This window comes from Ochlerotatus camptorhynchus, unplaced genomic scaffold (genome assembly GCF_037179485.1).
Source record: "Ochlerotatus camptorhynchus isolate MF236.1 unplaced genomic scaffold, CSIRO-AGI_Acam_v1.1 ptg000357l, whole genome shotgun sequence".
Lineage (NCBI taxonomy): Eukaryota > Metazoa > Arthropoda > Insecta > Diptera > Culicidae > Ochlerotatus > Ochlerotatus camptorhynchus.
This window is the reverse complement of record NW_027040845.1, coordinates 5255632-5278243: the sequence shown is the minus strand read 5'-3', so window position 1 is coordinate 5278243 and position 22612 is coordinate 5255632. Positions and strand designations below refer to the sequence as shown.

Genomic DNA, 22612 nt, shown 5'->3' with positions numbered 1-22612 from the left:
GGTCGTATTAGTCTTATGTGATAAAAGTGGGCTCGGTGGCCTAATGGTAGCCGTTTTTGCTTACTGGGCAGAAAATCATGGGTTTAATCCCAAGCCCCTTACACAATTGATCTCGTAGGATTGCATAATTTTATTGTCAGGCTTTAAAAGATCGCGTCACTTTCCAAAGTGATTCCAGATCTCATTTATCCTCCCTACTAACAAAACGTCCCTCCTGTGACAACCGTGGATATGCAGAGGTGTATTCGGTCTCTAGTAACAACGGTTGTCGAACTAACAATCCTTCCCTTCCCCCGATGACCGTAAGGACGTGGCCGGCACCGTTATTGACCATATAAAGTATTGAACCTTCGAAACGTGTACATAGAGAATGGATAGCTCATCCCAGGCCCCATTCGTTTGGATCTATGTGCAATTTCGCTGGTTCTTGTCAATCACGGAGTAGCAACTACTGAAATGTACGGTCATCCAAGCTCAAGCTTAGGCCGACATAACATCTATTTCCCCTATATCACATTTCGACAGATGCTTCAAAATATTTGGTATTGGATAATCGCAAAATTGGATTTATTCGTAGATTTGTGGCAAAGTTTTCAACTCCATTGATCATAAGAGAACAAAGTTACAACACGTCTAAGTTGACCATTTTGTATGAAAATCGGCATGCGCTGCTATTATAACGAACAGCACTGTACCTATACGGAAACATACGACTTCATTCCAACGACATCCGGTTGTCTGGGCCGTCTGCCTGCCTTGTTCTGGTTATCTGGTTCCCAAAAAAAAGTCTACCTATTCTTTCAACTTACCTCAAATCTGAATCCACTTCATAACCCGCGTATTTTGAGTATTCGAAAAATTTCCCAGTAGCAAGATTTGCAAAAACTAACAGCCGCCCTCTACTGAATGACACACTTTTCATCCTTGTGGTTGATATCGACGGTTTCGAGTTTGCGCTCGATTTCGTCGTCGTCTTCAATGCTGCAAAACGGTTTGGAAGAGTGAATAACAATCCCGGAAATCGACGTTAAAACAACTTACGCCTGCTCCTGACTGTGCAGATTTTGCACCAGCTCGTTGCGCTTGTCGACTATGGCCACCAGTTCGGCCAGCAGCAGGGCTTCCTTCTCGCGCTGTTCCTCCGTTTTGCGCCAGTCTTCGATCGAGAGGGCCGCCCGCAGTTCCAGATTCAGCATGTCGTACTTCTTCTCAAGATCGTTCTCTTGTTCGCTGAAATGCAAAGGTATTTATTTTTTTCCCAGTAGTTTGAGGATTTTAGAGAAATGGAATTCTTACAGTAGATTGAGCTGCATCTGCCGCCTCAGGAGAGCATTCTTCTTGTTCACCAGGGTGAACCACTGGGACATTAGTTGATCTTCGGTTTCGTTCACGTCTAGAAAGGGTAGGAATGTGAAAAGTGGATTTCCATTTCAATCGTTTTGAGATGGAATAAAGAAGTCTTACTGGTCATTGTGCCTCCCATCACAGCTCGTAATTTCTTCTCCAGGGCATTGGCCTTCTGATCGATAGCTTCCTGCTCCCGTTCCAGTTTGTTCAGTTCACTTTGGATGTAGTTCACTTTTTCCACCTGGGAATGGAAAGAGATAAGCTTGTTTAGCCAAACGGTATATGTTTCGGGACCAGCTTTACGATTGTAGTAATCGGTACAGTAGCCACTCCATACATGCGGTGGGTGGTAGCGTCGGCTATCCTTCAGCCAATTGAGTTGATTTTCTGTAGGTAACCAACTAGTTTATGGTTGATACTAATCACATACAAAGCGTAATTAATTGAAGGACAACCGAGAAACAACGGTGGGTTGACGGCACCACCCACCGCATATATGGAAGGATTACTGTAGTTGAATTTTTATAACGCGTAATTTATGTTAAGGTGATGATTCAAGATGACCATCACATTGTGCTGCTGGATCGGGACGACCACTGAAATGGCGATTTATGTTGACCATTTGCTACAAGCACCACTGGTTAGGATCTACTGTTTATCGTGTTGCTGGATCACGGTTTATCGAGACATCCAATGCTCGCGTTGGATTGGATCGGGACAGGAAAATAATAAAATTATGACGGGATCGGGACGACCGCTTAATCGCTCACAAGATACTACTTAGAAACGTTGCGATTCTGCATAATTTACCAAGTTTCATTGAAGCATCAGTGAAAAATAGCTCAAATTCAATCAAATCCAATCAAATCAAATCCAATCAAAACCTTAACTGCAGTTAGAAACTAAAAACTCAAAAGCCGCTTACCCGTCCCTCGTTCTTGGGCGCAATCAGTTCAAGCAACGAAGGTGACAGCTTGTTCGGCGAGGGTGTTGTCCGCCGCAGCAGGTGATTACGGTTCGAATCGCTTCCGTCCATGGTTCGGGCTTCCCCGCCGCCACCGAAGCGAATCGGCGAGTCTTTACTATTCCGGCTGCTGAGCATTCCAACGGTCGGGAAGATAAACTCCGGCACGTTGTTGATCGGCGAGATGGTACGCTCGGGCGAGAAGTTGATCTTATGCGGTGTATTTATTTTCGTCGGCGACGACGGCGAATCCAGATTCAGTGATTTCGCTTTCGTCTCGGCGATCAGCTTCCGCGCCTGCTCCCGTAACCGCGTTTGGCGTTCATTCTAGTAGAATCCGGTCGGTGTATGGAATGAAATGTTTTGGTTCGTAAAAGCAGTTGGGATGAGTTTTTATTGGCGGTGTGGAACAAAGAACGAGGATTAAAGTTTGTGTGAAAAAAAAAAATCAAATTTGTACAAAGTGCTGGACACGTCCTTAGGTGTCAATTTAAAAAAAAACGAAAGAAATTCAACTAAAATACATAATACACAAAAAAATATAGAGAAATCAGAATATAACTTACAGCATCAATGTCACCACCCTTATCTACACTAGTCGTTCTAAGCTTTTCAATCATAAATTTAGCTTTCTCACTCATTTCCTTATGCCGCATAAGAATTTTCTAGAAGAAAAAGAACCAAACAAAACCAAATCGAAATAAAACCGAAAATAAAACGCCACAACTAAAACTATAGGAATAATCACCAAAAACCAAAACTGAATTCGTAACTCTCCGTCATCTTGTACTTACATTCGTCATCGCCGTGTCCAACGCGGGCACCTCCGTCAGGTCACCGTCCTGCTCGCTCCTGGTCGTACTTTCACTAACTCCGCCTTCCACCTCGTCCGGAACGGTTCCGTTCAATTCCGCTGTATTATTATTGATACTATTGTTATTGATTGCACTATTACTATTATTATTCCCTCCACCACCGCCACCACCAATTTCATCACTATCACCACCACCGGTGGTAGTGTGACCATCCACCGGGAACGTACCATTCGGCATCGGTCCGTTGCCATCGATGGCGGCGGCTGGCGTACCGAAGGCCGCCGAGGGGAACTTTTCTTTGGTAGGCGAAAGCACCTTTCCCAGCAGGGCTTTCGAGTTGGCCAGCAGTTGCGCTTTGCTGGCTTCTCGCTTCAGCGGATCGTCGTCCTTCGGGGTGATCATGTCGTTCAGATTCAGCAAGTCTTTGGTCAGCTTGTCCGACTTGTAGTTGCCGATCACGTAGCTGGAGTCGTCCGACGTTTCACCTGTGCGGTTGAGAGTTGGAAAGTTGGTTAAATTTTGCGAGCTCTGATGAACAAGGGGAATTGTGTAAGTGGAAATGTGGGCTTGTTGGTAGATTGCGCTGATTTAGGTTATACCGATGTGCGATGCATGTTTACAGATGAAGGTTAGTTGTTAGCAGAATCGTGAAATAATTTACACAATGACCACGAACTCGCTTTCACCTGCTTCCGACAGCAGAAGCAGTTCAAGAAAAGCGATGATGGGAAGCAACAGAAATGAAAAGAATGTTTGTACTTGTAAGTTGTAGAAGACGATGAAGGATGGCCTGATTTTTAGTCTATCGTTGCTGCTTGGGTGAATATGTATACATATATCACAGACAAACAGACATAACACTCGCAAGTTGTTCATCGAACAAGCATTTAACGGTCAATTTAAAAAAATCGTAGTTGGTAGTACCGCCACCTGTGGCGCGCATAGTCAATTCCCTTGCGTTTGACGTTTACACGCTACCGCCATCTGTTTAGCGTACTACCCACCACAGTGTACTCAACAGATGGCGGTAATGTTTTTGCGACGATGTTTTACAGTGAGAAATATTCAATGTGTTATGTCTGTTTGTCTGTGCATATATTATAATAGTCAAACGTATCATAAGGCAAACAGTGCCGAAGGCATGCACACGGATGGTCAAAGGGAAATTTATTCTACGATGGCCTTAAAACCAAGCGCTTGCTTGTCAAAAATGTATGGAAAATTGACCCCGGATAGAACATTTTGAAACAAGCCTCAAAACAGAGGCCAGTTAAGCTAGTGATAGTGGAACTAAGCCAGATTAGTCACGTAAATAGGACATAATTTCCATGTATTTGTTACGTGAAATTGGTGTGAAAAGTACAAAAAAAAACGGTAAATTTTACGTGATATTCCGTTTTGTTTAAAATGCTTTCCACGTTATTTGTACGTGAAATTTGAATGAGAAAATGGAACCTTTTTATTTAAAGTCAATATTCAAGTATTTCAATTAATCATTTTGTCAAGCTTCTGCATTCATTTTCCATCAGATGTCACTGCTGTTGTTGGCGGTGACATCTATCGGAAACTACACATAATATGTTTTCCGTTAATTGTTCACAGAGGACAGTGCAATGCAAAACATGTCTGGTACCTCTATTTAAAATGCATATTAACATCTGAAGTCTCTCCTTTTTTCAAATTCTGCACACAAGTATTTTATGCACAGTGAGAGTATTTTGTGCACCGAATGGTCACTCAGCACATTGCGCCGAAATTAGAATCGGCACAGCTTGGGCACATCCATCGGTACACCTTCGATATACCTTCGGCACAATCTTGTAGGCATTGAATTGTTGTAAATAAAATAAGAGCACTGCTGGAAACTATCCTTGAAGTTGTTCACAAAATTACGTGCTGTTTGACTGTATTTTCAGGAGCATCATCTAATTGACCATAACAGAGGAACTCAGACCAGCAGTTCACTTATACAGCTATCCCCCGAAGAACGAGCTACCCACTGAGTTGCACCCACCGCTTTTTCTCGGCGGTGTTTTAACCAGTCGGTTTGATTTTTTGCATGTGAGTAGTGCCAATGGAGAACTAGTCACTCACAGGAAATCAGAGCGCTTGGTTGAAAACCCACCGAGACAAAGCGGTGGGTGGAACTCAGTGGGTAACGCGTTCTCCGGGGAAAAGCTGTAGATCTAAACATGAAATGTAGGTTCTAGACTGGGCTCAAGAGCAAGAGGCAGTTAGTACCGCATTAGTACCGTCAATTCAAATAATGCTGCAACTCACACAAAACAAACAAAAGCAGTCTATTCTTCATCCTCTATAGTCGGTCTCCAACAACGCTCACCACCGGTTCCCAGCGTTCCCAGCACGATCTCACTTGATTTTCGTAGACAAGAATCAACAAGCAAACAACTGCGGTTGATATAACAAGCTTAGATTCGGTAGCTGTGGATATCAAGCAAACAAACTCACCAACTACAATTCTCACCAAACTATGGTGAGTTTGAGTTTCAAAATGTTTGCTTTACACCCGAACACGAACCGAAACATTCACCACTGTTGCCAGTAGTAACTTCGTGTCTACCATCGGTGAAGAGTAAAGAGAGATGGCAAACTATGCTTTCTCTTTCTACGAAAACGACGTGCAATGGAATCAGTTTTGTGTTGAGTCTACTCACAGCTACATTTTTACATGTTGTGAATAGTCTCGCAATATCAAAGGAGCTTGTGAAATCCATATAATGCTTGATATTTTGTTCCAATATCACGCGTGATATTACGAGCCTATGAGAGCGGGAAAAAATCATTTGAGTGATGCTTATGCCATCACTGCCGGTTCCAACTCTTTCTGGCCGCTGATAGACCGATGCTTTTCACATCACGAAAAGCTAGGTTTCTGGTCTACCTTTGAGGGCATTATAAGCACTCAAACACAGGACTTTTATTACCCTATGGAACACAAATCACCGAAATTTCGCACACCCTCCACGTCCCGCGTCATCCTCAATCCTATTTATCCTTGCGATTTCAAACCAAAACATTCAAAGTGTCAGAAATACCGCGTTGCCGGGATGGGTACTTTACAAACAATCGCAGCTTGCTCTATGACAGGCACAATCGACACACTTCCTGCACACTTGAGGCACACTGACAAAAAGATGACCCAAGATTGGTGTGCGGAGTGACCTACCCCTTGACTGAATTGCTGTTGATGGAAAATCGTATTTTTTTTTAAACTCTTTATTTGTTCCAAATTCAAAATAAATTACATTTAATTTTTAACCTAGGTGCTCCAGTTACTACAGTAACTTACCAGCCTTAATTGTTATGATATATATCTAAGTGTTTTTACATTGTTCCTGTCTTGGCAATTCAGTATTTTAAACAGGTTTTTTAAACCTGCATGTCAGTATAACAATTGATAGCTTTAAACTAAAAAACTAAAACTAAATCTTATCTAAGTATAAAGGGAATTAATCGTTGCAATTGAGGATTGTAACGATTTTTGCCGGAAATTATTAATTATTTTGTTGGACATTTGTTCTAAAGTCTCAACATTCGAAATTCTATGTACCTCAGTAGTACTGTACCAGGGAGGCAACTTCAAAATCATTTTCAGAACTTTGTTCTGAATCCTTTGGAGTGCTTTTTTCCTGGTAGTGCAACAACAAGACCATATTGGCACAGCGTAAAGCATGGCCGGTCTAAAAACTTGTTTAAATATTAGAAGTTTATTCGTCAGGCAAAGTTTGGATTTCCTGTTTATAAGAGGATACAAACATTTTATATATTTGTTACATTTGGCTTGAATGCCCTCAATGTGATCTTTAAAAGTTAATTTTTGGTCAAGAACTAATCCAAGATATTTCACTTGGTTTGACCAGGAAATTGGAACTCCGTTCATAGTGACTATGTGACTACTACTAGGTTTCAAAAAGGAAGCTCTGGGCTTATGTGGAAATATTATAAGTTGAGTTTTGGAAGCGTTGGGAGAAATCTTCCATTTTTGTAAATAAGAAGAGAAAATATCTAAACTTTTCTGAAGTCTGCTGCAAATAACACGAAGACTTCTTCCTTTAGCGGAAATGCCTGTGTCATCAGCGAACAAAGATTTGTGGCAACCCTGAGGCAAATCAGGGAGGTCCGAAGTGAAAATGTTATACAATATAGGCCCAAGAATGCTACCCTGAGGAACTCCTGCACTAACAGGTAGTCGATTAGATTTGGAATTTTGGTAATTTACCTGCAGAGTTCTGTCAGTTAAATAATTCTGAACTAATTTCATAATGTAAAGTGGAAAATTAAACTTTTTCAATTTAGCAATCAAACCTTCATGCCAAACACTGTCGAATGCTTTTTCTAGAAGAGCAACTCCAGTTGAGTGGCCTTCAGATTTGTTTGAACGAATTAAATTGGTAACTCTTAAGAGTTGATGAGTAGTTGAATGCCCATGGCGAAATCCAAACTGCTCGTCTGCAAAGATTGAGTTCGTATTGATGTGAAGCATCATTCTATTTAAAATTATCTTTTCAAAAAGTTTACTTATTGAAGAGAGCAAACTTATTGGACGGTAGCTAGAAGCTTCAGCTGGATTTTTATCCGGCTTCAAAATTGGAACAACTTTTGCATTTTTCCATTTATCAGGAAAGTATGCCAAATGGAAACATCTGTTAAATAATTTTACCAAGAAAGACAAGGTACTCTCTGGGAGTTTTTTGATGAGGATATAGAAAATTCCATCATCACCTGGAGCTTTCATATTTTGAAATTTTTTAGTTATAGACCTTACTTCGTCCAAATCAGTCCCCCAGGAATCATCAAAAATATTTTCCCGAGAGAAAATATTCCGAAAATCCCGAGCAACCTGATTCTCAATAGGACTAGTAAGACACAAACTGAAATTATGGGAACTCTCGAATTGCAAGTTTCTGAGCTTTTTCCAAATTTGTGATCAAAATTTTACCACCTTCTTTAAGCACTGGAATTGGCTTTTGAGGTTTTTTCAAAATTTTTGTGAGTTTCCAAAAGGGTTTGGAACTCGGGTCTAATTTAGAAACATTATTTTCAAAAGTTTTGTTCCTCAGGACAGAGAATCGCTTTTTAATTTGTTTTTGCAAATCCCGCCAGATAACTTTCATGGCAGGATCGCGTGTTCTTTGAAATTGTCTCCTACGGACATTTTTAAGACGGATCAAGAGCTGAAGATCGTTGTCTATTATAATTGAATCGAATTTAACCTCGCATTTTGGTACTGAGGCAGCTCTTGCTTCAACTATAGAAGTAGTCAGAGATTCAAGAGCATAATTAATTTCATCTTTGGTTTGCAAAGGAATGTTTGGATCGAAGTTATATTCCATAAATGTTCGATATTGCTCCCAATCAGCTCTATGGTAATTGAAAGTAGAGCTGTTGGGATTACAAATTATTTCTTGGGATATTTCAAAAGTTACTGGAAGGTGATCAGAACCGAAGTCAGCATGGGTAACCAATTGGCTACAAAGTTGACATGAATCAGTTAAGACCAAATCAATAGTGGAGGGATTTCTTGCAGAAGAAAAGCATGTTGGGCTGTTTGGATATTGAATAGTGTAATAACCTGCAGAACAATCATTAAACAGAATATTACCATTGGAATTGCTTTGAGCATTATTCCATGAGCGGTGTTTTGCATTAAAATCACCAATAATGAAGAATTTAGACCTATGACGGGTAAGTTTCTGAAGGTCACCCTTGAGAAAATTCTTTTGCTGGCCTACGCATTGGAATGGCAAATAGGCAGCTATAAACGTAAGTTGTCCAAATTTTGTTTCAACAGAAACTCCCAAAGTTTCAAAAACTTTGGTTTCAAATGAAGAAAGAATTTTATGTTTAATTCGTCTATGAATAATGATGGCAACGCCACCACAGGGTCCATCAAGACGATCATTTCTATAAATCAAGTAATTTGCGTCCTTCTTAACCTTATGGTCAGGTTTAAGGAACGTTTCAGTTATAACGGCAATATGCACGTTATGAACTCGCAAAAAGTTAAATAGCTCGTCTTCATTATCTTTAAGAGATCGAGCATTCCAATTTACAATATTTAATGCTTTAAAATCCATTACTGAATTTTAAAGTCATGACAATATTATTTGCAAATTTTACTCCAGTTTGAATAGCATCAAACATGGAGTTAGATTTAAGCATATCAGAAATCATATCAATTAATGAATTCTGTAAAAATTCCATTTTAGGAGCAGTAATGCTTCCTAAGTCAAAATTGTCAAAATTTCCGTTAGAACGTTGGTTAGTATTTTGATTTCTACCCGCTGCAATAGCAGCATAGGTAGCTCCATTAACTCGCTGAACATTGTTAGCAGCGAGGGGAGTAGGTACAGATGAAACATTTGAAGCAGGGGAGATATTTGTACCTACGGGTACGAATGTAGAATTTGTTCCTCGCTGACCGTTGTTAACAGCAGAGGAATTTGTACCTGTTCGGAAACGTGGAGCGTTTCCTACCTGACGGTTAGAACGAGATTGTAGGATCGCTTTGCGAGTCTTACATTCCCAAAAATTGGATTTGTGGTTTTCACCACAATTTGAACATTTAAATTTCTTAGGATCTTCCTTCACAGGACAGTCGTCCTTTGCGTGAGAGGAATCACCACAATTCATGCATTTAGCTGGCATGTAGCAATTTTTAGTTCCGTGACCCCATTCCTGGCACTTACGGCACTGGGTGAGGTTTTGGAAATTTCCTCCAGTCTTCCTGAAGTGTTCCCACTTCACTCGGACATGGAGCATAAGGCTAGCTTTTTCTAAGGCCTTAAGGTTGTTTAGTTCACTAGACTTGAAGTGAACTAAATAAAAATCATTAGAAATCCCGTTGCGCGAATCGCCAGTACGGGCTTTCATTTTCATTTTGATTACTTGGAGTGGCACAACTCCAAGTAATTTTGCCAGTTCATCTTTGATCTGATCCAGGGATTCACCACTGGGCAGTCCTTTCATGACAACCTTGAACACACGTTCAGTTTTGGTGTCGTAAGTAAAAAATTTGTGCTTCTTCTCAGTAAGATACTTGAGAAGACATTTAAACCCGTCCAAGGTTTCAGCCAATACACGGCATTCACCCCGACGTCCAATTTGTAGTGAAAACTTAACTTTCACGAAATTCAAAAGTTCCATGCGAAGAGCATGGAAATCGGTAGTGGTTATCACAATAGGGGGAATCTTTTCCTTCTTGGCATTAAGCCGGGAAAGTTTACTAGAATTTTTCTTGGATGATGGATCATTCTCATCATCCGTGAGCAAATCAAATTGATTACTCAAATTAATTTCATCAGAAGGGGGGTCAAGAGTTTGCCCCTTTCTTTTGCGTTTAGGCGCCATGGCGGCAGTAAATTTTTATCCAAATCGACTTCCAAGCAGATTACTATAAGAATCTGAAGGATCGAAGAGGAATTTTCCAAATCGATATCCAAGAAGGATTACCTCGGGTAGGGTCCAAACAAGGATCGAAGAGGAATAAGAGTTGAACAAGGTAGAAAACTTTTACAGGTTGAGCACTGAAAAGTGCTGTTTAAATTTGTTGTAGCTTTAGGTAGTAGTAACACTTCCTTCAGCAAAAAGCAAATAGATCCGCACGGCAAGAGAGCACGATGCGGACTACGTTTTAGAGTACGGTAATTTTTGCTTCCAGTCGGCGGCTAAAACGCACATCATCAAACTGGAACGGATCCAGTATCGCTGTCTTCGTATCGCGTTAGGATGCATGCACTCGACTCATACGATGAGTCTCGAAGTGTTAGCGGGCATTTTGCCACTCTCTGATCGGTTTTCGGAATTATCCCTCAGGCTCCTCACCCGTTGTGAAATTATGAACCCACTGGTGATTGCAAACTTTGAGAAGCTTCTTGAGCTAAACCCTCAAACTCGTTTTATGTCATTGTACTACGTGTACATAACACAGGATGTCAGCCCTTCGCAGCATAATCCCCATCGTGTTTGCTTCTCCGACTTCGACAATTCTGTTCATTTTGATTTATCCATGACGCAAGAGATTCGCGGAATCCCAGAGCATCATCGTTCCATGTTAGCTCCGTCAATTTTCGCTGCAAAGTTTGGCCATGTTGATTCTGCAAGATCGTTCTTCACAGATGGATCACTAATAGAGGCGTCCGCTGGTTTTGGTATTTATAACGAATTTCATAGCGCCTCTCGAATGCTTCATGCTCCTTGTTCTGTATATGTTGCGGAACTGGCGGCAATACATTATACGCTAGAAACGATCGCCTCACTTGCACCAGATCATTATTTTATTTTTACGGATAGTCTCAGTTCTGTCGAGGCTATTCGCTCAATGAGGCCGGTAAAGCACTCCTCGTATCTTCTCATGAAAATACGAGAGCTTCTAAGTGCTTTATCTTTAAGATCTTTTGTCATCACCTTTGCATGGGTCCCATCTCATTGCTCGATTCCGGGCAATGAGAAGGCGGACTCGCTTGCTAAGGTGGGCGCTATGGAAGGCGATATTTACGATCGACAAATCGCCTACGACGAATTTTCCTTCATTTATCGTCAACAGTCACTCGCCAGCTGGCAAAATAAATGGAGTGAAGGGAGTTTGGGACGATGGTTATATTCAATCATCCCTAAGGTGTCGAAGTGTCCTTGGTTCAAGGGGTTGGATGTGGGTCGAGACTTCATTCGTAAGATGTCTCGCCTCATGTCCAAACACTACTCGTTAAACGCTCACTTGTTCCGTGTTGAGCTGGGGGACAGTAAACTCTGTGAATGTGGACAAGGTTACCAGGACGCAGATCACATTATTTGGCCATGTGCTGAGCACCGTGGAGTCAGATCCGAGTTGTACGATTCCCTTCGGGCTCGAGGTAGACAACCTAATGTTCCAGTTCGGGATATTTTGGCTAGACGCGATCTGGAGTTTATACAACTCATATATGTTTTCTTGAAGAATATTAACCATAGATTGTAAGTTTGATTAACCTTGTGTTTAGTTTGTGTTTTGTATGTGTGTGTATTTTTTTTTGTAGATTTGTTTCTGTAATAATTGTATAATTACAGAGTTGATATAACGTCGATAGGATTAAGTATATGTTTTAGAAATAGTGAAATTTTTTAATCATAAATCATTTTCCAAATCTCCTTTTCCCTCTCCCGATCCAAACAATTGTCATCCACTAACCTCGAGAAGACCGCGAGTAATCGGTTCCAATCCTTTAATTTTAGATTTAAGAAATTTATAATGTATAAAGAAAATGATAACTTGGCTCTGTAAAGCTTATTCGATTGAGCCTGTACAAATAAAGTAATTTAAAAAAAAAATCTTCTGCATCAATTGATATCTGGACAGTGTACTCATTTTAAGGTCTTCCAATGAAGGTTCCGGGATCGACGTAAGTTCCCTGCCAATCAACAAATGGCCCGGACTGATGGCCTTGAGATCGCTGGGGTCTGCTGATAAAGGTACGAGAGGCCTCGAATTTATTATTGCCTCAATTTGAGCGATCAAGGTGTTCCACTGATCATGTGCATACTTCGATTCGCCCACCACTCGTTTGATGTGTCGTTTGGCCGATTTTGCTCCCGCCTCCCACAGGCCGCCGAATTCAGGAGAACGAGCTGAAATAAATCGCCATTTGATTTCTGATAGCAGACAATACTCGTTGATATCTTGCATGGTTGAATCTTTCTGGAACAGCTTGTATAGTTGATTCAATTCGGAGTTAGCACCAATAAAATTTGTGCCGTTGTCGGACATAATAGTAGTTGGCACACCTCTTCGGGATACGAACATCTTCAACACGTTGATGAAGGCTTGGCTTGAAAGATCTTCGGCAAGCTCTAAATGGATCGCTTTAGATGCTAGGCACACGAAAAATACAATGTAACCCTTGACGATTGTCGGTTTTCGTGGATTACCACTCTTGACAAAAAATGGCCCAGCATAATCCAACGCCCACTCGAGAGAATACATCTGCCAGCGTGACGCGGTAAGCAGAAAGATCCCCGGAAAAAAATAACCATACAAATACCATAAAATAAAATACAGTTACAACGAAATCTATTGTCAACTATCTATCTTATTTTACGTATATTGTACTATAAATTTTAACATATAGTTTTTACAATAGATGTAAAATACGTCCCATATTGTAAGGATTTTCAACAATAGAACAACATTACAATTTACGGTAAATGGCTCAAGTTTGTTCTGAAAAAAGTGATTTTTCGTATGGTTAAGATACATAACAACCCCCTTGTTCTATTGTAGATTTCCCCATTTACCATAGATTCTATTGTGGAAATAATAAATTCTATGGTTATTTTATTGTTGTAGACAGTACGATTTATTGTGAATACAATACATTCTATTGTATGGTCACAATACATTTCATTGTACCTCTAGGGTACTTTTTTTTACGGGTCACCCATAAAGCGCTCCAACTTGGGCGGATTAACCTTGAAGCAACGTAGACATTTCCTTAGATGTTCACACTTAGAAATAACTACTTTTACACGAGACGTAATCCATCTTTGACGTAAATTATGGTACGTAAACAAACATGTCATGTAAAATTAAGTGTTCCGAAACCGAAACATATGCAACTCTGCGTTTGTAATTTTACTTCGACGAACCCCTTCATAACATCGTTATCCCTGACATTTTTGAACCCCTTGAATAAAGAATATGGGAGCCAGAGGAGAATTGATGGTGTAAAGCAACACATGTATTTTTATTCTGTGATCAGAAACATGGTGTCAGAAGTGAAAAATAAACTGATTTTTCAATAGTTTTTCGCGTCCGGAAACCAATCGTTCGTTTAAGTTTTTCGTGGTTGCGCGTATTGTAGAAAATCGCTATCGGAGAAGTGTTTTAGTAGATTGTTAGATTCGGAGGCCTCATCAAAATGGCGGGAGAAGTTGTAAGGCTGCTAAGGCAGCAGAATGAAATTTTCGCGTTCTGGGCGGAAAGAATGGGAAATTTCCAGATCACCATTCCAAACCAAGCTTCACCTTCACACATAGCCTCACAATCAATACCACTACCACCACCGCTATGCTTGGAAGGAGACATGGAAGAAAATTTTAATTTCTTCGAATCCAATTGGAAAAATTATGCTGTCGCTGTCGGAATGAATGATTGGCCTGAGGGAGAGAACAAGAAGAAAGTCAGTTTCTTACTATCGATGCTCGGAACGGATGCTCTCAAACGATATTTCAACTTTGAGCTCAGTGATCAGCAAAAGGAAACTCCGGAAGCTCTTTTGGCAGCAATTAAAGCGAAGGTAGTTCCAGTACGAAACGTCATCGTTGACCGTATGGAATTTTTCTCCGCAGTTCAGGTGACGACTGAAACGATTGATGAATTCGTTAGCCGTTTGAAGATACTTGGAAAACCGTGTCGTTTTGGGAACTTGGAGCAGGAAATGATGGTGTTCAAAATAGTTACGTCCAATAAGTGGACGAATTTGAAGACGAAAATGCTTACGATGCCGGATATTAATTTGTCAAAAGCAATTGACCTTTGTCGGATGGAGGAAATTACTGCACGTCATTCGAAGCAGCTGTCAATCGAACCACGAATCGAAGTTAACAAGGTTACCGTTCAAAGTTGTAAGTTTTGTGGTGGTAGTCATCCGTTCACGCGAGGAGCCTGTCCAGCTTTTGGGAAGCGTTGTGACAAGTGCGGTGGAAAAAACCACTTCCAACGAGTGTGTAAATCTGAAGGATCATCTGGAAAACTGAAAAGTGGTAGAAGGTGAAGCAAGTTACATCATTGGAAGCAAATACATACAGCGTGTCCGAACAAGATGAAGAAAAGGAAATTTGGATCCAAGAAGAAGAAGAAGGTGTTATCGCGAAGATTATCGACAATTCTGCCAAGGGTGGCGCTGTTTCTGCTGAGTTATCGCTAATGTTTGGAAACGTGTGGAAAGTGGTAAACTGTGAGTTGGATACCGGTGCCCGACCCAGTATTATTGGAATCGACTGGTTAAAGAAGCTGTCTGGAGAAGAAAATCCGGAATTGAGTGTTATGAAGTGTCTTTTGCGGGCGTTCAACGGTACATCAATTGAAGTTCTGGGAAAAGTAGAAGTTCCGTGCAGTCATAAAGGAAAAAGATACAGAGTGGTACTTCAAGTGGTGAACATGAATCACCCACCGCTGTTGTCAGTAGCTGTCTGTACCGCCCTGGGTTTGGTGAAATTTTGTAACACCGTTCATCGGGAAAGTGAACCAGCATCACTAGTCTTGCAGCAGTACCGTGAAGAGGCCAGAAAAATCGTTCGCAACTACCAGGACGTGTTTGATGGTTATGGAAAAATGGACGGCGCCGTAACTTTGGAGATAGACGACACAGTGAAGCCAGTGATCCAAAGTCCCCGTCGCATCCCGATTGCCTTCAGAGAAGAACTTCGAAAGAAAATAGATAGCTTGCTCAAGACGTATCATTCGGAAAGAATTACATCACAGGGGTGAGTAATCTTGTTTTGGTAAAGAAAAACAGTCCTGGGTCAGATGCCCTTAGAGTATGCCTGGATCCTATACCTTTAAATAAGGCTTTGAAGCGTCCTAACCTCCAATTTACAACTTTGGATGAAATTTTACCGGAACTCGGTAGAGCAGTCATATTTTCAACAGTAGATGCCAAAAGGGGTTTCTGGCAGGTTATGCTGGACGAAGCCAGTAGTAAACTTACCACCTTTTGGACCCCATTTGGGCGCTACCGGTGGCTCAGAATGCCTTTTGGTATTTCACCAGCACCAGAAATATTTCAGGCAAAGCTACAGGAAGCACTTTTGGGGTTGCACGGAACTGAATGTTTGGCTGATGACATTTTGATTTTTGGAGTTGGGAATACGTTTGAGGAAGCTCTGCTATGCCACAATCGAAGACTAGAGCAGCTATGTGAGCGGCTTCGCAGTAATGGAGTAAAACTCAATCTCGCTAAGTTAAACTTATGTCAAACGTCCGTTAAGTTTTTTGGTCATGTTCTTACCTCGGAAGGACTCAAACCAGATGAAAAGAAGATTGAAGCAATAAAAAACTTTCCTGTACCTACTTCGCCAAAGGAAGTACATCGTTTTGTGGGTATGGGCAACTACCTCAGCAGGTACATTCCAAACCTAAGCAGTAAACTAGTAGCTTTGAGGAGACTTATTCCGGAGAATGTTCCATGGAGGTGGACTTCGGTAGAAATGGGCGAGTTCGAAAAAGTCAGGCAAGACATTTCTGATCATACTGCTTTGCAATATTATAACATCGGAGAGCCATTGATAGTAGAATGCGATGCGAGTTCTCATGGATTAGGAGTGGCAGTTTACCAAAGCAAAGGAGTGGTGGGATACGCTTCACGTACACTCACTAAAACTGAGAGAGGTTATGCCCAAATAGAGAAAGAGTTATTGGCTCGTTTTTGCGTGTACACGTTTTGATCAGTTGATCGTAGGCAACCCTAAAGTCATAGACAAAACTGAAACCTTTGCTTACCGCCCCTAAGCGTCTACAACATATGCTGTTAGCTTTGCAGCGGTACAATTTGACCATCCAATTTGTGAAGGGAAAGGACAACGTAGTGGCAGATGCTATATCGAGAGCACCTTGTGATACTTCGGATGAAGATGGTATGTCGAAGCAGCATATTTACAAGGTTTTTGCTAGCGTGAAGGAAGTCAGTCTACAACATTTATTAAACATATTCAGTGAGCGTATTTCGGAGTTCATTCGGCATACTGCAAATGATGAAGCCCTTCAGATGGTAATCGAGTATATTCTTAGAGGATGGCTAAATAGCATCGATCGTGTACCTGCTCATGCGAGAATGTATTACAAGTATCGCGATGAGTTAGCAACTCAAGACGGATACTTATTCCTCCTACTCTCTGGCGCTCCATGATTGATCGGATACATACAGCACATTCTGGTGTGGAGGCATCACTGAAGCTGGCGCGTGCCAATATTTTTTGGCCAGGAATGTCGAATCATATTAAACACGCTATCATTCGATGTGAAACTTGTGCCAAATTTGCAGCTTCACAATCCAAGCCACCAATGCAAACGCATCCTATCCCAGTGCATCCCTTCCAGTTCATATCAATGGATGTGTTCACTGTCCATTGCAAAGGGAAAGCTAGAAACTTTCTAGTCACTGTAGATCATTACTCTGATTTTTTTTTTGAACTTGATCTGCTATCAGACCTAACGATGCGAACCATGGTTGGCGTTTGTAAAAAGAATTTTTCACTGCATGGAAAACCACAGCGGATTTTGACCGACAACGGAACCAATTTCGTGAATAGTGAGATGCTACAGTTTGCAAAGGAGTGGGACATTGAGCATGTAACGTCAGCACCGTATCACCAGCAGGCAAACGGCAAAGCGGAATCAGCCGTAAAAATAGCAAAAAAAATAATCAAGAAAGCCGAAGATTCAGGACAGGACTTATGGTTGATGCTTTTAAACTGGAGAAATATACCAAACAAACTTGGATCCAGCCCGGTAGCTAGGTTATTCTCCCGCAGTACGAGATGCGAAGTTCCTATGTCAGCCAAAAATCTCATGCCTTGTGCAGTTCCAAACGTACCTGAAGCCATCCATACAAACAGACGAAAGATAAAGTATCGGTACGATAAATCAACGCGCATCCTGCCTTCTCTAGAAGTGGGTGATCCGGTATATGTTCAAATAAACCCAGACGTTTCCAAATCATGGATCCCCGCTGAAATCAAAAACAAACTAAGTGAGCGGTCATATTTGGTAGAAACGAATGGAGCGTTATACAGAAGGGACGCTGTTCACGTAAAACTGCGGAAACCAATCGAATCTAGTCCAGTATCCACTGGTTTATGTGCTTCCGGAAAACCTGACCAGCCAATAACTAAATTAGACCAACCATTGTCTTCATGTTCATCCGCAGGAGCAGCTGGCGATTCACCAAGGAACACGACCATCTTAGAATCATTTTCAGAGTATGCTACATGCCAATTTACCAATCGAGGATGCTGTACGAAGACGAGAATTTTCAGCACAATCTGTCACTAAACTAAAAGAACCCGCTACTGCACATGAATGCTGCACCATACCGAAGAGAGAAATTAAGATTCCTACTAAGTTTAAGGGGGTATTCCCAATCTTTTGCCTTTTTTCGGCCTGTTTTTCAATTAATTTTTTTTTTCAAGGAAAATGAATAGTAATGCGCCTAACTCTTTGGGATTCTTGTTTATTGAACATTAAAGTTTACAAATAATTTTTTTTCGACATAAAAAAAGACATTATTGACGTCACAAAATGGCGGCAAACAGACCCCTGTTCGCCGCAAACGCCTGGACGGGCGAAGACTTTTCTCTGGAACGGCTTCATCTGAAACAGATTTCGTGATGAAATTAATAATCTGCATAAGATTCTCTGGAGCTTCTCCCGTTGGCAGCAAAAAATCTTGCAAATTAACAAAATGGCGGCCATATGAAAAAACAGGCGATTTTTAGCCCGCTTTTTTGCAGCTTTAAGGTGCTTCAAACAATGTTAAATGTTAATATTTTTGGCTGAAAGTGGGAGAAGCTCCAAAGAATTTAATAAGGAACAAAATGCGCAAAGATTCAAGTCAATATCTCTTATAGTTTCTGAGAAAAATCTTCGCCCGATTTGACTTTAGTTAAAACCATTTGGGGGTTCTTACCATTAGTCAGCTATGCCTGGACACCGTATTCGCTGAACGGAAAACGGCTTGGGGGGATGAAAGTATATAGTCTAAAGTACAAAAAAACGTGAAAAAAAAATTTGATTTTTTGAAAAAAAAAGATCGGGAATACCCCCTTAATGATTATGTTCTGAACTCGATTCTGAAGTAGTTTGTTTTTATAAACAGTTTATTTGTTTAAGAAAAGGGAAGATGTTGTAATATCAATGTAATTTTACTTCGACGAACCCCTTCATAACATTGTTATCCCTGACATTGTTGAACCCCTTGAATAAAGAACATGAGAGCCAGAGTAGAATTGATGGCGTAAAGCAACACATGTATTTTTATTCTGTGATCAGAAACAGATTTTCTCCTTTCTGTAATGCGTACCACCGGTACTTCGCGTACTTGTAGGTTATAAAATAGACCCGTCACGCAAGTGAAAGTGGTCCTTAGCCTCTTGCCCAGTAACTCCTATCCCTTCCTCCCCGCGGCGCCGGCTGGGGTACGAGTAACCTTAGGGAAGATCGGGTAACCAACCCCGGTGGGAACTTTGGTCGTATGCTGACAGGGAAGGGGGCGCTGCATCCTTTTCGGAGGATGTGGCTTACAAAACCCGAGCGTCTGTTCTCCATGTTAGGGGCGGCTCAAACAGCGTCTGACTGGCATCCAGCGGCTGAATACGAAATGCTTCTCCCCGAAAGCTATACCCAAGATGGCAGTACCATCACGGCGGATAGGAGACCTTAGGCCACCTACTGTCTCCGAAACCTTCAAATTGTTACAGTAACCTATAGTGAAAGATTACGAACTGATTTTATGGCAACGACTTTTAGCGCTAAACAACGGACAAGAATTGGAACATGGAATGTACTGACGCTAGCCCACCAGGGTAAACTGACACAACTCGCCAGTGAGGTCCGCCGTATGAAGCTAGAAATCCTGGGACTTAATGAAGTCCGCTGGCCGAACGTTGGAGAACACAAGCTGCCTTCGGGACAGATACTTTTATATTCTGATATGCGAGGTGAAAACGCTCCGCGACATCGTGGAGTTGGCTTTCTGCTTAGCACCCAAGCACAGGCTGCGCTCATCAAGTGGGAACCTATCAATGAGAGAATTATCGTTGCCAGATTCAGAACACGGGTCCGAAACCTTACCATAATCCAATGTTATGCGCCAACCGATGCTGCCGAATTGCAGGACAAAGAGAACTTTTACAGTCAACTGAATGCTGTCGTGGATAAGACTCCAAGAGGTGATATCAAGATCTACACAGGCGACTTCAATGCGAAGATCGGCTCCGACAACTCGGACTATGATCGCATGGGACGCCATGGTCTCGGAGATATGAGCGAGAACGGCGAGCTACTTGCAGAGTTTTGTGGCAACAACGACATGGTGATCGGAGGTTCGCTCTTCCCCCATCGCCCAGTGCATAAAGTCACATGGGCCTCCCGTGATTGATATACAGAGAACCAAATCTGCATCAGCCAAAAACGGAGACGGAGCCTTCTTGATGTTCGGAATAAACGCAGCGCTGACATCGCGTCTGACCATCATCTCCTGGTCGGTGAGATACGCCTACGCATTGCGCGGGTTCAACGGCGAGAGGAGAGACTCGGGTGGCGATTCAACACATGCCGACTGGAAGACCCAGCAGTGAAGAGATCGTTCGTCGAAGAACTCGAGGCTCGCGCAGCTAATATTCCGGAAGGTGGCAGCGTAGAAGAACAGTGAACGAGCATCAAGAATGCCTTTATTGAAACAAGCGAGAACAACCTGGGTGAGCTGCGCACTCAGAGGAAGGATTGGATCACCGATGAAACCTGGAGGAAGATCGAGGAGCGGAGAGAAGCAAAAGCCACGATAGAGCGAGCAAGGACCCGAGGAGCCAAGAACGAGGCCCATCAGCGGTTTTCGGCTCTAGAGAGGGAAGTTAAGCGTTCCTGTATACGGGACAAGCGAGCGTGGGTGGACTCCCTGGCTGATGAAGGGGAGAAAGCCGCATCAACTGGCGATATCCGCCTCCTCTATGATGTTTCGCGACGCCTGAGCGGGGCAAGGATGAACCCAAGGATGCCTGTTAATAGACGCGACTGGACAGTTGCTCACCGACCCCACAGACCAGTTGAAACGTTAGTTTGAGCACTTTGAACAACTTCTCGAAGTTTCAACGGTCAACCAACCATCAACATCTCGGCATGATCCGCCAAGGATGAGACGCGTTACTCGCGTCAACACTGAAGCTCCATCATTGCAGGAGATAGAAGCAGCCATCCGAAGTATGAAGTATAACAGAGCCCCGGGGGTCGATCGCATATCAGCAGAGATGCTCAAAGCTGACCCCATGCTATCCTCACAAATGTTGCATCAACTATTCGTCAATATCTGGGACACCGCGACTTTTCCGGCCGACTGGATGCAGGGCGTCTTGGGAAAAGTCCCCAAGAAGGGGGATCCAACTATTTGCGACAACTGGCGAGGCATCATGTTACTGTGTATTGTTCTCAAAGTTCTGTGTAAAGTTATCCTCAATCGGATACAGGAGAAGATCGACGCGACTCTCCGACGGCAGCAGGCAGGATTCCGTGCTGGAAGATCCTGTGTGGACCATATTGTCACGCTCCGCATCATCCTGGAGCAGGTCAATGAGTTCCAAGAGTCCCTGTATTGGTATTGACTACGAAAAAGCTTTCGACCGACTAAACCACGAAAACTTGTGGGGTGCTCTGAGACGCATGGGAGTCCTGATAAGATCGTCAACCTCATCGAAGCGCAGTACGAGGCTTTCTCATGCAGAGTGTTGCACAACGGAGCTTTGTCTGATCCGATGCGGGTAATCGCGGGTGTGAGGCAAGAATGTATATTATCATCGCTACTGTTCCTCATCGTAATCGACGAGATCATGGTTGGAGCCGTTGACCGTGCACCGAACCGTGGGTCGCTGTGGCAACCTATTACTATGGAGCATCTCAACGACTTCGATTTGGCTGATGATGTTGCGTTATTAGCACAACGGCGCTCTGACATGCAGAGTAAGCTCGACGACCGTGTGGAACGCTCCTCTGAAGCAGGTCTAACCATCAACCTTAACAAGACCAAATCGTTGGATGTCATTATTACCGTTAAATCTACTATGAATTCAGTATAGTAAAGTATGAATGTTAACAAATTTACTATGATTCTGGCAAAAATACTATGCTTGGTAAAAAAGGATGTTAATTTTGATAGATATAATAGTAAAATTAAATGAAATTGTTTTCTGCACAAATCTATTGGTGAGGGTATTTATTTTAAACCAGCAATATAGTATTTTTAACAATGGATTTTGTTTCAGTGTAGAGTTACCAGATACATGAATTCAAATGCTGATTTCAAATTGACCGTTTAACGCCTGAACATGGTTTATTCTGAGCTTGAAAAATGTGGAATTTATTGCTTCATCTGGTCAAAATCGCTGGCAGAAGGTCGTCCCAAAACTGCTCGACAATTTGATTAACAATAAGAAGAATTATTCCTCGATCACTCCAGCCTGTACCCTTTCAAGAATAGAGGACAAATGAACCATCCAAGTGTATGATCTAACCCCAATTTACTGGAATATTGATAGACTTCTGCTAAAATAATTGCGACAAGATCCCTACGCCTACAATCTTCAACACCAATTACAGTACCAAACGAAGATGATTGACGAATAAGCTTGCAGCCGACGTTATTTGAGTGCATCAGATATAGCATATGAAATTCATGCGAAGCCTATGATGTTAAAATTGCTCAATCAAACGAGTCTCGGATTTACT

General features: G+C 42.0%; 1 protein-coding gene across 5 annotated transcripts in view; it reads right to left on the bottom strand.

Moving 5' to 3' along the window:
• The window catches only part of Ehbp1 (Eps15 homology domain containing protein-binding protein 1), an 82402-nt gene that overhangs the window by 15122 nt on the left and 44668 nt on the right, over positions 1-22612 (bottom strand). For 2 of the 5 annotated variants that reach the window (XM_065231471.1, XM_065231472.1), the window contains 7 exons: positions 3106-3611; positions 2878-2976; positions 2273-2638; positions 1465-1588; positions 1297-1393; positions 1042-1230; positions 810-981 (listed from right to left, as the gene is read on the bottom strand). In XM_065231471.1, the coding sequence (XP_065087543.1) occupies positions 900-981; positions 1042-1230; positions 1297-1393; positions 1465-1588; positions 2273-2638; positions 2878-2976; positions 3106-3611 (1463 nt within the window). In that variant the 3' untranslated portion in view covers positions 810-899. The remainder of the gene's footprint in view (positions 1-809; positions 982-1041; positions 1231-1296; positions 1394-1464; positions 1589-2272; positions 2639-2877; positions 2977-3105; positions 3612-22612) is intronic. The other 3 variants (XM_065231474.1, XM_065231475.1, XM_065231473.1) reach the window with 3 other exon arrangements.